Source organism: Octopus sinensis, linkage group LG3 (genome assembly GCF_006345805.1).
Source record: "Octopus sinensis linkage group LG3, ASM634580v1, whole genome shotgun sequence".
In the NCBI taxonomy this organism is placed as follows: Eukaryota; Metazoa; Mollusca; class Cephalopoda; order Octopoda; family Octopodidae; genus Octopus; species Octopus sinensis.
Window position 1 is genome coordinate 136,716,656 of NC_042999.1, and position 18,245 is coordinate 136,734,900.

The following is an 18,245-nucleotide window of genomic DNA, read 5'->3' on the forward strand; positions in this document are numbered from 1 at the left end:
CTTGTTTAGAATAAAAGAAAATTGCATTTCCAGGGAGATGGATTAACATTAGATATTGTTGTCTCCTGTGGGAATTATATTTTAATATTGTCCTTGTTGTTAACAGCAGAAGAGAACGCCTGAAAATATGTTAAGATTTATACTACAGAACTCAGAAAACTTTAATAAATATGGAAATAGAATATTAGAAAGATTTATTTTATATGCATGAAGCTCTGTGTGACATAGGCTTAAGGATGTTGCATTGCTGATTTTATATCACTTTGTATTTGCTAGTATGGTTGTTTTTTTTTTATCTTTTAATTTTTGTCTTTGATTAGGTTTTTGATATATTGATAGCGAACTTGTATAGTCACAAGAGTCTATTACTCTGTTATTACTAATAATGTTGAGCAGATTATTGGAAAGTTGATTTAACTACTGCTTGAAATCTAAACTGATTGTATTTTTTTTGTGTTTTACTTACTTTTGTCCATCTAGAGTCATATCATAAACTCAATGTTCTTCTCTATTTCTTTTTCTCCAAGTTATGTCAGCTATAAACATACTCCTATCACCATGTAACTTTAAGATAAATACTATGTTCTCCACATCAACAGTCATAATTTCTAATTTATTTTTGTTTTATGGTTATCATATTCTCTTATCTTTTTGACATTAGCCAACTTAAGAAAGTTTAAACTTTTAAACTACTTGTATAATTAAAGAGAAATTATTTAACAGAAACCATCAGATATTTATCGCCAACATTTTATCTTGCTAGTATCTTTCAATTTGTTTTTGTTGCTGCTAATTTTGTATTAATTTTCACAACTTAATATGAAATACTTAGTATACATATTCAGAGTTATGTAAGAAGCACTTCATTTATAGTTCCAATCCTTTTAACTCATGTATCTTCATTGTTTATATGTCTGATAGCTGCTTTATTTCCATTTCATTTTATTCTCTCAAATTTTATACCATAGTTTCTTCTTACATCCTGTGTACGCATATATTCTCATTAACATCAATCCTGGTGTTTCCTAGAAATTTATTACCTCATCAATGTTAAAGGTAGAAATAAATACAATTATCATCTTTACAAATTTTTCCTTGGAGACTTGTCATTTCTACATTAAAAAAAAGGTTGTAAACTCAAGTTAAAGATGTACAAATCTGTGTTAACTAAATTTGCAAGAATCTTGTTTTGTTTTCATGCTGTAAATTTGCTTATCTGACTTATAGAAATAGGCAATTTTGGGGAATTTTTGGAATATTTTGTTACCCTTGTATCAAAATGTGATTATTTAAAGTTTACAGTGACAAGATTACCAATCATCATCAGCATATTTTATCATTACCAGAATTGGATAGTAATTATAAAATAAATAATTAGTCTAGTTAATGCTAAATGATTCTTTGAAATGGAATTTGCTTCAGATAATTTAACCTTTTCCATTTCTAGCCAAATTATTTCTTTTGGTGTTATTGTAGATATTTCATAAACTCACCTGTTCTAAAGATATTACAGTTAATATAATCAAATTGTTACTGTAACATATAACATACTTTTATGTCAACCTATCTGAATATTGATGAGTAACTATGTATTTGCAATTTGTTTCTTCTATATGTTCCTTGCATGCATTGCTGTGGCTGTTTTCCTTAGTTTAACATAATATTTGGCTGTGTTTTGGCTTTGGTTTTCCTATGTTAGAATGAAAGATGAATTTTGTCAGTTAACAATGATGGTTAAAATACAGAATGTTATACTGGATATTTGCTGCAGTTTAAATGGAGGAAAAATGTGTGAGAAACTATGTAAAGTTTGTTGTAAGGTCGAACAATAACTGTCATTGCACTTGTATCTAATTATGTGCCTGTAATATTATAGTTTCATTTCTATAGAATATGGACTGTTTTCAGTGTGTTTGCTTCATTCTTGTAAGCAATTCTCAGAAATCTTCTCATTAGCTTGACTGATTGTATTTTTATGAGCTAGACTTTCGAACCAGTTATTGCAGTGTGAATGGAAAGCAAAGTTTATTGGCTTCTATTACTACCATTGCCAACTCAGTTTTAAGGACAAACACTCACAATATGTAAAGAATTGCATTAGAAAAAAAAAGTCTCTTTTGAGACACTATGAATAAAATTTAATCTCTTACTGTAGTCATCATTCACAGTTTGAGTATACAGCAGGAAATACATTTGATTTAGAATGGGTCATATTTATTTCTGGTTAAACCATGGGCTTTTATGACCAAGTGTATATTCCAAATACAATAAACTTTACATCACAAATCTATATCATTTGCATATATTTTTTATTACTTTTGGCAATGTAACTTTCAAGATATGAATAAGCAAAATAGGTATTCCCCCACCCAAAGCAATTTATATCTCATTATGAAAATATCTTACATACATACTTGGTTTTGTTGAATCAGTTTTTAGCTGTGAACTAAGTAGGTGGGATTACAGATTTGAAAAGAAAATACATTATTTTAAACTATTTGTGAAAGTGAAATATTGAAGACATATTTTGGGAAAAGCTTGTTGAAGTATTAAACACATGTTAGAGGTTTCTTTAATGATTTTCTTCTGCATGTGTTTGTATATGTATTTTTCAGCATATTAAATTGATTTTTAAAAATAGTATCTATTAAATGAAGATGTAGATGGCAAATTTAGTAATGTGGTAGAAACAAATTTGTTAAATCCCTTAATGTTCAAAGTTCAAATTATACTGGAGTTAACTGGGAATTTTGTCTTTCTTGGATTGATAAAATCTACATGGCTTAAGTATTGTCTTTTCCCGCACACTTTGCAGTCCCCATAACTACATTATTGATTTTTATTTCTCATAGCTTTGAAATGAAATGGTTTTATTAACAATTAAGACATAACCTAATATTCTTCATATCCAAAGCATAGAATTGAATTTTCAATAACTGGTATTTCAAAATTTTTCATTACTTTGTAGAAATTGAGTTTACCATGCCATTTAATATATTTATAACACATCAGTTTCACAATTGGCACCTTTCATCTACGTGTTGTTCACATTTGTATTGTAAAAGGTGCAGGCATGGCTGTGTGGCAAGAAGCTTGCTTCCAAACAACATGGTTCAGTCCCACTGCGTGACACCTTGGGCAAGTTTCTTCCACTATAGCCTTGGGTCAACCAAAGCCTTGTGAGTGGATTTAGTAGATGGAAACTGTAATAAACTCATTGTATGTGTGTTTATGTGTCCCCCCACCACCACTGCTTGACAATTAGTGTGTTTACATCCCCATAACTTAGCAATTTGGCAAAAGAGATTGATAGAATAAGCACCAGACTTTAAAAATGTTCTGGGGTCAATTCATTCAACTAAAATTCTTCACGGTGGTGCCCCAGCATGGCCACAGTCTAATAACTGAAACAAGTAAAGAATAAAATGATAATAGTTTCTTGGTATGTATAGTGATTGTGACTTTGTGTTGTTGAAGGCAACAAACCAAGAATGGCCTGATTGTATGATGTTTTCAAAGTTTCCATTCATAGAGTCATTGTAGGTTTAGCATGAGGTATCTAGGTTGCATGTAGATGGTGTTAGGTGTGTGGAAAGTTAGGAAGGAATGGAGGGTGGTATTCTCTGCATAAGAGTGGGCATTGTTGAAGGCAATGGCAAGTAGATTGTTGATGACTAGGAGGAAGGATGTATGGGACAAAACCAAACTTTGGGGTACACCATAGTTGAAAGGGTTACAGAGAATTCCATCAGCAAAATACCATGATGAGGAAGTCCATGAGATTAGAGACAGATGGATCCCAGAGGCAGACAGTTTTGCCAAGAAATTTGTGTGGTTGGCACTGCTGATGTCAAGTACAATGACAATATTTTAACCAAATTTCTCAAAAAGCATATGTAATGTTAGTGCAGATCCTGATGCTACTGGACTTTTCTGTCTTCTGCAACTTGTTAGCTGTCTTAGCCCATGCTGTTTTTGTCTTTTCTTCCAATAGATTCTGAAATCAGAATCAAATCATCAGCACAGAAAAGTTGCAAAGAATAACAAGTCCTAAGAATCTTGAAAAATATCGTTGTATATTCCTCACTGAGTTCAATACCAATCCTAACTTATATATAGTCTGAACTACACCACCTGCTTACAGAACATGGAACCCAGTCGAAGGGTTTTTGTTTTAATCAATAAATGTAAAGTGTGGGTCTTGCTTTTTTTTTTTTTGTTCAGTTTACTTACTGGGAATAAGGTGTCCATGTTTCCACCTCTTAAGACAAATTAAAACTATATGTTGTTCAACTGAACTTTATCTTGTACTAACTAATATTATTAACTCTTCTACCATTTTCATCAATCAATTCTTTAAGTCCCAACAGACTGCTCTACCATATCTAGCACTTAATAATTTTGCTGACATTGCAGCCATTAGAGTAAATACCTTTCTAGATAACCTGATTTAACTATAACAGTGACTAATGTAACACCAGATCATTCCAGGCCATCATCAGCTCAATAAATACAGATTTAACTGCTACAAGTTTCACTTCTAGTCTCTCTTTCAAGTCCATTGTGGTTAGCCTCTCTCTCTCTTTTACCCCCACACATACATACGCTCAATTATATTCTTAGTTCAACACCTTCATTATGACACCACCAGTCTTTGTCTTAATCTTTTCTGTGCTCATTTTATTTGGTAGTGCATTTGGTTAAAAATCAAATACTTCCTATTTACTATCGAGTTGCATTCATCAAACATTCTATGATTTAAGCAGTTTTATCTTTCTCACAACAGCCCTATTTCCGTATTGCCATGGATTTGTCAGTTCTGTTACACAGCAAAGTTATGTCATCCATGGTGCTCATCTTCTTGAGGTCTAACTTCATCATTTATTTCCATGTCCTCCCTCATTTTCCTCTATTGCAGACCTCTGTTAGCACAGATTTTTACACAACACTCACTGTTTGTCTCCATACAAATACATTCATCTTTCCCACTAACTTCATCTGATATCTTTAATACCTTGATATTTTTCCAACATACTTGTACTCCTTTTTCATGCAGCTTAACACTACACATTGAAAGATCAGACTTAACCCATTTCTCTCCAGCCTTCCACTGGTCTTGTACATTCAATGCCTCTGTCCTATACTTTTTTACACTTCTTACAGTCTATTGTCTTTTGCACAAAGAGAAAACCATTTCATTACCACCAGAATAGCTTCTTTTGAACTTCTTCCAGCTCTTCCTTGTGCACCATAGTATTATATTGAACTCTGGTTTTTGTCATGTTGACTTTCAAGTTTTTGAACTCAAGTCTATTCTTTCTAGTTTAGAAAATGTTTCTGCATCTTTTCAACAGACCCTTCAAGTCATCAAGACATAAAATTAATTTCCAATTCTGAACTTTAGTATTAATTTTTAGGGACAAAAAGACTATAAGGAAATAGTGTGGTATTGAAGATAGAGGTCTTGTGAATGCCAGTATTCATAGCAGATTTTTCACAGTGCTATTCTTAATCTTTCTCACAACACCCTCATGTATTCCTTCAATGGCTTTTACATGCCATTCATAAATATTTAAAAACCTCTTTATTATTAGTTTTTTTTTTCTAATTCTAGCATAACTCCTTTTGAGAAATTAGATTGCTTTATAAATTTTTAAATCAATTTCTATATTTTAGTTTTCATCTACTTAAGTCTTTAAATTTTCTGTTGTGAAATATAATAGCAAAAAGTTATATTGAAGTGGAGCAAACTGATTTGAAAGAAGGTGAATATATAATTTTGTTTTAATGATGACAGGTTCAACACAAATGAGCCGTGGAGCCTCTACACTAGTGGGAGGAAGCATGTTAGATGATCATCAGTGGCATGATGTAATCTTACAACGTAAAAAGAAGAAAATCACATTAATAGTTGACCGTTTGGAGACTATTGAAGATGCCAATGGCGATTTCTTTCGGTTGGACATTGACAGTAAGGTAAGGAAGTATTTTAAGCCTTTCTTTATTCTGTAATATATTGACATTGTTTCTATGTTTCATCAGTGGTAACTTAAATTCAGAAATATGACTAGTTGTATATTTCTGAGTTGCACTTTTCTTGACATGTGATTTAATCCCAGATCATAAGACTAAAACATTTATATTGTAGTGGGCATTGAAGCCATCAAAACATACAGGCACCTATAGTCATGACCTATATTATATAGGTCATGAAAGTTATAGAGAAGATCATAGGTCATTAAAGTTACAGACAGGGTGTTAATTTTTTGTCTAATCAGAAAGAGAATTAGCCTGGTAGAGATGAAGTTTGGTTTTGTGCTAGCGAGATGCACTACTTATGCTATCTTCCTGGTAAAGTAACTGCAGGAGAAACATATGGTCAAGAATAAACCTCTGTACTTAGCTTTTGTTGACTTGGAGAAAGCTTTTGACAGAGTCCCCCACTTCCTCCAAAGCTAAAGATAGATGAGTGGTTGGTGAGAACTGTACAAGCCATGTCCAGGGATACTGTCAGTAAGGTGAAGGTCAGCAGTGAGTATATCAATTACTTTAGTGTACAAGTAGTTCACCAAGGATTGGTTGTCAGCACCCTCTTGTTTAACATAGTTCTCCAGGCCATAACAGGAATTTAAGTCTAGCCTTTCTTGGGAGCTCCTTTATTTTGATAACCCTGTTCTTATAGCTGAATCACTACTTAAACCAGAGTAGAAATTTCAAGTGTGGAAGCAAGGTTTGGAATCTAAGGGCCTTAGAGTTAATTTAGCAAAGACCAAAGTCTTGGTAGGTAGGAAAATGAACAAATCATAGATTCCAGTCCTGGTCAGTATGTAGGAAAAGTGTTGGTAGAAACTCCATGCAGTGTACACAGTGCAAGCTATGAACACATAAGAGGTGCAACAGTATCACTGGAAGGTTAACTGAGAAAGTAGTCTTTGTGTAAGGCAGATGTACAGGCACATTAAACACTAAGAACAACCAGAGAATAGACTTCTTCATATGTCGCTGGGGGATTACCTAGGTGATTGAGTTAGCAGTGAAGGAGGAAGTTCTGAAAGTGTAATTTCCAGAATGAGAACCAGCTGGGCAAAGTTCTGGGAGCTACTACCTTTGTTGGTAACAAAGGGTCTCAACTTTAGAGTGAAAGGCAGATTATATGATGCCTGTATATGTACAGCTATGCTACATGGTAGTGAAAGATGAGCTATGGCTACAGAGGACATGTGAAGGCTTGAAATAAATTAAGCCAGCATGCTCTGTTGGATGGGTAATGTTAGTGTGTGCATGTACAACAAAGTATAAATTAAGAGAAAACTTGCATATAAGAAGCATCAGTTGTAGCATGTAGGAGAGAAAACAACATAGGTATGGTCATGTGGTGCATATGGATGAGGACAGCTGCACAAAGAAGTATCTCTAAGTGTGAAGGGAACCTTTGGAAGGAGTAGACCCAGGAAGACATGGGATGAGTGGTGAGAAAGCATATTCACTGAGGAGATGACAAGGGACCAAGACTTCTGATGGTTTGCTGTGCCTCAAAAGTCACATCAAGCTAAGTATCATCCATACATTCAGGCATGGCCTGGCCATGCCCATCACTTCCTCAATCGGCCAAGTGGTCCCTGGCTTGCAGATGCTGGTTCCACGTATAAAGCACCCATGCCAGTGCCACATATAAAGCACCCATGCTAGTACTATATAAAAAGCACCCAGTGCCCTCTGTACAATGGTTGGCATTAGGAAGGGCATCCAAACATAGAAACCATGCCAAAACACAGGGGCCTGTGTAGGTCACCAACTGACCAGCTCCTCTCTAACCATCCAATCCAATGGATGTCTGATGGTGATGGTATTCTTATATTATTTTGTATCATTATCATATTTTTCATGATTTTACAAAATATGGCCACTAGAATTAGTAGAATGAATTGAACTGGTGACGTAATAAATTGTGGCATACTGTAACAAAAACTGAAGGTAATTTATGAAGTGGAATCTTTCATAAGAGAAGCCTTTTCCATTCTTGAACCAAGACAACATGATTTTTCCGAATCTTCTTTCTTGTATATACCTACCATTAGTAGGGTACCTTTCATTGGTAATAAAGGAGTTTAAACAAGATCCTTTGTTTGTGTTAGAGATAAACTATTTTTAAAAAATGGGATGATGGGCACAGCTAAAATAACTGGCATCAAAACAAAGGTGGTAGTTATTCTAGAACAATGACACTCGATTGCTACAAGATTGTTTTATTTTTCACTTGTTTCGATCATTAGACTGTGGCCATTCTGGGGCACTGACTTAAAGAGTTGTTTTAGTCAAATGAATCAGCCCCAGCACTTATTTTTGTTAAGCCTGGTACTTATTCCATTGGTCTCTTTTGCTGAAATGCTAAGTTACAGGGATGTAAACACACCAACACTGGTTGTCAGTCGATAGTGGGGGACAAATGCACACACACACACACACACACACACACACACAAATGTGCTTCTTCCAGTTTCCAGCTCCCAAGTTCATTCACAAGGCTTTAGTCAGCCTGAGGTTATAGCAGAAGACACTTACCCAAGGTGCCATGCAGTGAAACTAACCCAGACCCATGTGTTTGAGAAAAAAGATTCTCGCCACACTTGGCCTTAGTGAGTTCAGTATCAGCTTAATTAGTATTTATTAGCTGTTAGATTCTCTACCAAATCTAGTGTTAGTAGAGTTACAAAAAGAAAATAATTTTGTAAACATTTTAAATCCCTGAGAATTCTATACCTTTACTTGCAACTAATATATATGTATTATAAAAAGATTTGATCATGTAGCTTAATGTTTCAAATACTTCCAATTTCATTCCCCTTCTTCCTGTGGGTTTTGTTTTCCTTTTATTGATTGGTTTGGTTGTGAGATGGGGCCATACCAATAGCCTTCATGTGTGCTTTACAATCCTGCTGGTGGTGTAAAGCACATGGGGCAGCGCCATTTAAAAGCAGCCATGCAGAGTCTGTGCAGCACCATGTAAAACATCCATGTAGTGCCACATAAAAGCACCCAGCACACTCTGTAAAGTAGTTGGCATTAGGAAGGGTATCCAGCCATAGAAACCATGCCCAATCAGACTGGAGGGTAGTGCAGCTCCCCAGCTTGACAGCTCTAGTCAAACCACCCAAACCAAGCCAGCATAGATAACAAATGTCAAATGTTGATGTTGATGATGATGATGATGATGATCAACATCATTTTATTGTCCATTTTCCCTTGCTTGCATAGGTCTAATGGAATTCATTGAAGCAGATTTTGTATGGCTGAGTTGGAATGCCCTTCCTGTCACCAAACAAGGGGAATGTTTTTCCATGGCTGGATATGTTGCACAGAAAATTGGAAATGAATGTCACTGCTTATATGACTGACATTTGTTTACAAATATCATGTGATATCAAGTCTAGAAGACAAAAACACATATGCACTCTCTTACATATATCATCATCATATATGTTTACACACACACACACTTAGGTAACTCTTCAGCTAGAAAACCTTTAAAATACCTACCTCCACTGCTAATTAGTTCACCAAGCTATGAGAAGCTATCAACTACTTCTGAGGAGCCCTTCAAACATTTAAAAGAATTTCATGGGTGTTCCTATTACTAATTTATGCATATACTCTATACAAAGTCCTTCTGTGCCAGCCTACTTTTGATCTAGCTGCATCACTTGTGCACCTATAACTCACATTTGGTACACTATGTGGGATCTTTACATATTCCTTTTCAGTCTAGTAAGCATGGTCACTTCTCAGATGGTGGCAGGGACTTGCATTCTGCCAACTAAAACAATTCCGAATTCCACTTCTACACTTGTAATTTCTTTTGTAATTCTTCAATAGATTCAGTTATAAGGACTAGTTCATTGACACAGAGTAATGCCCACAGACTCCTCTGTTATGGCCTAGAGAACTATAATGTGGGAGAGAAGAGAATAGTGCCCTGATGGATACCTACCTGAACTTGTTGCTAACTCCTATCTTGCTGACATCTTTTCCTCTTTCTCTCTCTCTCCCCACCCATATAAATTATAAAAAAACTTTAAAGAAATACATTTTGCCACTATTCATCTTCTCAGCCTGATTTATGTAATACTTTTTCTCATCAATAAAATATTAGATTGGAAAAATTGACAGCTTGTTTATAACTGAAATTTATAGAAACCTATTTCAATAAATGAAAGTAAATATTTTGGTATGTTTTATAAGTTGAAATGACAAAGTATTTTCTCAAACATTTATCAAACTATTATCAATATTGTCAACTTTCTGAACAGTTAAAGCAGTCAATACCAATTTCACTTTTGCTGATGTATGTATGTGTGTACTTTTGCTTTGTTTATTATGTAAATAATTTCTATTTTATTATGTAAATAATTTCTGTTTTATGTAAATAATTTCTGCTCTATTTTCTCAGCTTTTTGTTGGTGGTTTGCCAACCTTTACTAAGCCTGGCATTACTGTTCGCCACAATTTTTATGGTTGTATTGAAAATGTTGTTTTCAACAATCTGAGACTTATTCGTGATGCTAAACAACAGCTGCCAAGATATAGTATTCATGGTACACCTGCTTATTCTTGTCAGGTAAGTTTATTTTGTTACTATGAGAGAAATTGCATTAGCAGTATATGTAGCTGAAGTCTTTCAGCAAAGTTGTTTCTTTTTTCCTGATCAGACACTAGTTATTTCCCATATTTAAGGTCATCAATATTGTGTTGTTGGAGAGATATGAGATTCTGCAGTCTGAGACTTAATAATAGTTCTCTCTTTGTTTTTCAATTGGATGTTTAAACTTCGAACAGGATAAAATCATTACATTTTATATTCCAGTATGAAAAAGGAGAAAACTTAAAAATCAAGTTATTATCTAAGATAGATGATAATCTAGAAGAAAGAATTGCAAATAGATTAGTTTTTCAGGAATGTTAGATGTTAGTTTTGATGAATGAGATGATGCATTACAGATTTTATTAAAGGTTTACTATTGAACAAATATATCCAACTAGGGAAGATATTATGATAATGATGATGATACTTAAAGGTATATTTTGCTATCACTGCCTTGCTAACATGATGTAGCCAAGTAGCTTGCATATAGCTTTTAATATCATACACTTGTCAGATTGATGAGGCTGTATTAAGTTGTAATCTCAGTGGTCTGAATTTACAAGCTGGTTTTGATTTCATTTGAAACTGATTCATTTATATCATTAATGTCAAAGGTGAGGTTGGTGTGACTTATATTTATCTTGATCTTCTATACATTAATATTTGTTGGGGAATATATGAAGTGGGGGAGATCTTGAGCAGTATAAATCCGAGACAGAAGGATTGGATAAAAGGTCAGTATGGAATTCAGTGGGAAAAACATAGCAGAAAGGAGGAAAGGAGAAGAGATGGGTGCATTGATTAAGTTTGGATGGAAGGGGTAGACAATTTGATCATTTGGAAAAACAGAAACTGTCATAGTATATGAGTAGAAGGAACAAGAGGATACTGAATATCAGTTCAGTAGCGATTGTAGCATATTGGTAAATGAAGGCTTACTGATAAGTCAGATTGTGTCTGTGGTCCAGAATGATTATTTGTTGAGAAATAACACTGTTCCAGTTATATTGTCAGTGCTGTAATGCAGAGCACATGTGTGTCTTGCAGAGAGAGCTGAAGTATTTTCTGAACTTGAAAAGAAAACCTTTCATTTGGAAATGTAAAGATTTTCACAGTAGAATAATTTTACTGTGAAGACTGCTACTTTGGTATTGATTTAAGTTCAGTTTTGGGTTAACTTTCTACTCTTAATGTCATGACAGTTGAAGATGTTATTTCATTATAGGGGTTAGCTGCCTATTTGGTGCCTGTATAGTTGTTCTATGTTGCTTGTTCTATCCTTATCTATGAGAGTTGATTTTAAACATTGCAAAGGAAAAATGGAAATGCTTGGTTAAGCTCTACATTTTACAAGGAATAATGTAGTCCTGAACTGCTTGTAATTTACAAAAAGCATTCTCATAATTGAATATTCCAAATATTTTTAATAGATTGAAATTTTGGAAATCTCCCAAAATGATCTGGATCCCCCCCTCCTGCTTATTACTTCTGTAATACTCAGTAAGGAATGCAAAACACAAAAGAATTTCTGCTTTGGTAAATTTCTTTTCTCATTGATGTTTAAACCACAAGTATTTATGGTATTTATATATTTTTAGATTTCTACTTAGTGCTGTTCAACTAAAGCAAAGCAACATTTATCACTTCCTTCATTTGAATAAATCTGAGAAAGTGCACACACACACACATACATATATATATATATATATATATATATATATATATATATATATATATTATTGCTTTAAATAAAACTCTAATAAAAGTAGGTAGTTTATCACAAGGTATTGTTTATTTGAGTTAGCTGGCCGACATCTTGTTTTATCAGATTAGCTTGTTCTACAACACCTACACGTTCTCTTTCTTCTCACTCTTTTCTTCTAATTGATTAGTTGAAAGATGAAAAGTCTTAAGTATAACATGTTTCTAGAATATAGTTGAAAGGAAATAAAATCTTTCGATCTAACCCTTCCTATAAAATGATGTTTATCAATTGTAAATGCCATGGAATTGGTTTGCTGTGAGTTTAGGAATATTATCCCCATAAATATATATATATCTTAGATGTATGAAATATTGTTGCTAAGTTTGTTTTGTTTTGTTTTATTTTGTTTTTGTTTCTTCCTTTTTGTGCTTCAGGTACCAAAACAGATCTCCCTTTCAAAGAACCTCTATTCAATTCTTTGTGTGGTCTTTTTTCTGCATTTAGTAAAGTTCATTCTGTTTCAAGTATTTGGGATACACTAACCATGATCCTGCCAAGCATGCCCTTTTCTTTCTTGCAGATATTGACTTGTAGATATATTCTACTCACAAATATCTGATGTAAATCCAGTCAGTCCGAGAGGAACTAGTAATGACCATGACTATTACTACTAAGATAAACTACTACTGTCCCCACTTCTAAAAATTCAGGCAAAATTTTACATTGATAGGGTTCAAACTAGTAAATTAAAGCTAAAGTGTTATGATTTAAGTGTCTAGTTATTTGTTATCTTTCTATATAGTAAATACTGTGTGTTTGTCTTGTTTTCTGCCATAGATTTTTATATCATTAAAATGAATTTAAACAGATATTTTAATTTTTTTCTCCATTTGTTGATAACCTGATCAGGTTAATGAAATCAATATAATCAACTATATCCAATCAAATTTGAGGTTTTGTGCTTATGTTAAAAATCAGTGTTGGTACAAGTGCACTGATTTAATTTACCTGAAATTAACAACTAGTTACAGATTGCCATCAACATGGACCTCACTTTAATCAAGATTCTATGTTTCTACAGCTTCTGCTAGGCTAGTTTCACATTAAATCTAATGTAACAACTACACACACACACACACACACGCATGTATATATATTAGTTGTTGAGGATGCAGGCTCAGTTGAAAAGCTGACATATGCATACAAAGTGAATACTGATAAAAGTACAAAATGACCCCTTCAACGTTTGTGGAAGGTAAGCATTGGAGAATTGTTCTGGTGTTAGGTACAAGGTGAGGTAGCCAGCACTTTTCACTTGCTACTGTCTTTTTTAAATTATAGCTTGATATTCTTTTTACCTGCTCACAATGTCTAGATGTTAAATAAAGGTTCTCAGAATAATTAATGGATATTATTACAAAGAATATTGATTCTCATAAGCAGCAAGTTGGCAGAGTTGTTAGAACATCAGATAGAATTCTTTACAGTATTTGTTTTGACATTCAACATTCAAATCCTGCCCAGGTCTACTTTGCTTTTTGTTCTTTTGGGATCAGCAAATAAAGTACCAGACCAGGATGGTGGATTGGCAGGATTGTTACATCATCAAAGACAATGCATTGCAGTATCTGTTTTGGTTCTTTACAATCTGACTTTAAATCTTGCCTTTTGTCATGGTTGAAGAAGAAAAAGTGATAATACTTCTGTCATGAGTTGTGACACACAGGTAATATCATCAATTGAGAAACCAATCAAAATATAGTTTCCATGGTTTGATCAGAAGATTATCTGCTACACATTACCAGAAATGTGGGAACAAAAGCAAATCCAGCCTTTGATAATGCATCAAAAATAATAGTAATTTCTTTCAACATTGACACAAGGCCACACATTTTGGGAAAGAAATGTAGTCAACTTAATCAACCCAAAAGTGAACTCTGGTGGAGGTTGAGCTCACAATATAAAAAGATGTAACAAAATATTGCAAGTCATTTTTTTTTCTATCACTTTACGAATTCTGCCACTCACCACCCTAATAATATTGATAATTTTTAACACTGGTACAAATCACAAATGTGGGGAGAAGGGCACAGGCAATTAAATCGACTCTTGCACTTTAACTACAAGAGTTACTGATTACCTACTAAAAGTGATGGAAGACAGATTCTCTAGGTACAGTAAGGTAAAATACACCCCAATTGTAACCTCTAGAGGAAGAGTTTTTACTAGTACTTATTTATTGACAATGAAATGAGGAACGGCAAAATTAATACCAGCAGAATTTGAACTCTGAATGTAAAAGAACAGAACTTAATGCCACAAGTAATTTTATCTGGTGTTTTATGGATTTTGTCTCTGCCCTTTATTGTGATTCTAATAATATAATATCCCACTCTTTTTTAGCATTGCTCTTATTATTAACATTATTATTGTGGTTATAGGCTAAAAGGAAATCAATAGGCTTAGATTTGTATCTTTAGAGATTGATTATTTGTAAGATAGAACAAACTTACTTTGCATGTTCCAAACTCAATTTTGAAAGTGAACTCATAACATTGACCTTTGTATTATAGATTGCTACATCATTTATTGAGAGGAGAGATTAGATAAATCTTTGATAATTAATTTTATCAATTAACTACTATACATAGTTGGTTCTTGTTAAAAAAAAATGCAAGTCAATATAATGCATATTAATGAGAAAAAGGCTACAATAATAAAGTTGTAATTGCAGTCATTGAACACAACAGTCACTGAACACTGAACATAATAGCTTTTTAGTGTAACCCAAGAGATTTTGGAAGATGATCTGAAAATACTGTGCTATTAATGGCCAGTCTTGTTTTGTGAATAGGCAGAGTGTATTGTAAGTTGGCAAGTAACCATTCAATATCTTGTGTGTGAGGTGAAATATTAAGAAGTTTGAAAATTTAAACATTAGAAAAGAAAACGTCTTATCTCAAGCGGAGAACTGGATATTTTGTGTGGTATTCTGAAATATGAAAACATTAATTTTAGATGACTAATCTTTAGATATTAGATTAGTCTACCTCTTTCTGTTCATTTTCTTTTATAAACTTTAAGTTAGTAGTGAAGACACAAACTCCAGATTACTTCTTGGATGGGGTATTAGTCTATTGCAAGCAAAGTTTCCAAAACATGTGGAGTAAATACCAGTTGAACTAAACTTGGAGCCAGTAGAACTCAGAAGAACCCATGGATAGATTTCAGAGGATCGAAAGAGCTTACTAGAGAAATATAACTTTCATACTAACTTCTGAAATTTAGTTCTTCATTTATTAATAAAAATAAAGTATCATATGTGGTCTCCACATTTGAGATATGTTTGTCAACTTTGATGCTATCAACTTTAATGTTGTATGCATATAGATTTTTCTGAAATGAGATTCATAGGTTTCATTAAACTCTAAAGGGACCATGTCACAGAAAGAAAAAGGAAGGAATGAACTCCTGCCCTTTATTTAATTAAAAATTAAGCAAACAATGAAATATGAACTCACCACCACCAAAACTACTAATTTGATACATTATGCACACAGCTACTCACCTGAAAATTTTAGATGCTTACTGTAGTTGAGTTTTTACTGCTCTCTAAGTACAAACCAGGCTGAATGTTATTTAAGATCAGTGATCAGATGAGAACAAATATCTTAATGTGATATGACTAAACCACTCTCGCTGTTGTCAATAGAAAGTAATATTTCTTTCATTTTAGTGTATTTGAAAAGAAAGGTTTTAAAAGAATTAATCTTGTTGATAACTGATGTCTCCAAGAATTAATATATACTAAAATGTTTACAAGAAAGTACTACTGAAATGAACTGATACACAATGCCATTTTCTTTGTTGAATATTTCTGTCTAAACATTCTTATAGTAATATCTAATTTTAAAGGTATGCTTATCTGAACTCATTTTGTTCAAAAGAAACAATATATTAGGTAAAAGTATCTATTTTGTTAGGCAAGTAAGATATTTTGAATCATTTAGCTTGTTAATCCAATAAGAAAATTAATAATATTGTTATATATTGTATAAACTGAAAAAAAAAAAACAGTGTAATAATGTACAAACTAAAAATAATGTGTAATATTGTATAAAATGGAAAACATTGTGCAATATTGTATGAACTGAAAATCAATTATCGAGCCAATGTTGATTGATGATTTTTTTTTCTGAGTTCCATTTCTTTCAAGTGTGCTTTTTCCTAGTCAAGTGTATCTATAAATGGGTGATAATTTTTTTTTTTTTTTAAATTTCAAATAAGATGTCAGAAATTATGATTTAGTTTTATAAGGTGTATGAAGGAGCATCCTTATTTAAATATTTATATCATATTAAATCTGATATAGAATACTGGACACATCAGATTTGGAGTTATTTATCTTCAGTTCTAGTTGGGAACAAGGTTTCTTTTGGTTAACATCCAATTTTTTGTTTATATATAATAAAGGAGGTGAATGAATTTCTTGCAGCATTTCTCCTTGAGTTGAATTATTGAAATTTAAAAGCAATTCTTTAATTGATTTTCAGATTTAAGCAACCTCCATGATTGTATACAAGTTTCTCTCATCTTGTTGAGTAGTTGAGTTTGTTGCTATTTTATTAGTAATTGATACCACCAAAGACTGAGTTTTTTTGGATTCACTTTTGTTACTTTGTGGGAAATATTTTCTATTAAGTCTTCTCATAGCTTTCCTTTAACTGTAGCTGTCTTATAGAGTACAAAGAATCTTTTTTATGCTACAATAGGAAGAAGACACTTAAAGAGAAGTATGTCAACTGTCTGATCTGACTAAATCGATTCAATATTAGAATCCAAGGGTAACATCTTCAAACCACACATTGATTATTGATGCTGTGTTGATTCCTTAAAAACAGAGTTGTTTTCTACTTTTATGCAAAACCTGACCAAAACAGTAATCTTGAATAATCACACACTATGTCATATACTACAATGCATTTACATATTTTAAAAGTTGCACCTATATTTACATCATTTATCTTTTTTCTCTGTTCTTTAGTTGGCATCAGTTGTCCCTGTCACATTTTCAACTGGCACATCTCACATAGAAATTAATGGAGAATCAAGTGGTGTTGGAAGTGGATTTGTACGAGCCAGTTTTGATTTTAGAACACATAATGTTGGAGGCATGCTTTTTTATCATGAAATGAGTAATAAGGACATAGTTGAGGTAAGTAATTATCTTACATTTGCTTATTTCACTGCCAAACAGCATGGAAATTATTGAGTTGTTGAAATGTAAACATAGTAAATTTGAAGTTAATTTTGATTTATTTGTGGTAAAGCAAATTGTAGCAATTTTATATAAAACTAATTTGTAACATGGAAAAAATATTCCCCAAATACCATAATAGTGATATCAGGGTATGTTCAGATATTCCTTTGCTTATTTCTTCTCTGCAACCTAGTTTTTTTCTATGACTTCCCAATCTTGAACACCTAATCAACAAAACAGCAGTTGCTATAAACAGTGTCTTCAGTCCTTAAAGAACTAAAGTTAGACTACTGCATGTCTTCTACATGTCAGTTCACTATACAGCATTTTACTTGAAGGACATATCATCCATATGATCAATATGTCTAGTAAAGAAAAGTTGTTTCTTTATATGACCATCAGACAATTCTGAATATTACATAGCAGAAAGAAGTGGCACATTGGCTGAATCATTAGCATGGCAGGCAAAATGCTTACCAGCATTTCATCCAACTTCAAGCTCTGAGTTCAAATTCCTCCAGGTTGACTTTGCCTTTCATCCTTTCAGGGGTCAGTAAAATAAGTATCAGTTAAGCACTGGGTCAATGTAATCGACTTACCCACTGCCATAAAATTGCTGACCTTGTGCCATAATCTGAAAC

At 33.1% G+C, this 18,245-nt stretch overlaps 1 protein-coding gene across 1 annotated transcript in view; it reads left to right on the plus strand.

Annotated features, from left to right (window-relative positions):
- Window positions 1–18,245, plus strand: part of LOC115209257 (neurexin-4) — a 586,511-nt gene that overhangs the window by 319,218 nt on the left and 249,048 nt on the right. Inside the window, exons 7-9 of the mRNA XM_029777551.2 lie at window positions 5,798–5,976; window positions 10,448–10,615; window positions 17,389–17,559. Coding sequence (XP_029633411.1) covers window positions 5,798–5,976; window positions 10,448–10,615; window positions 17,389–17,559 — 518 coding nt within the window. The remainder of the gene's footprint in view (window positions 1–5,797; window positions 5,977–10,447; window positions 10,616–17,388; window positions 17,560–18,245) is intronic.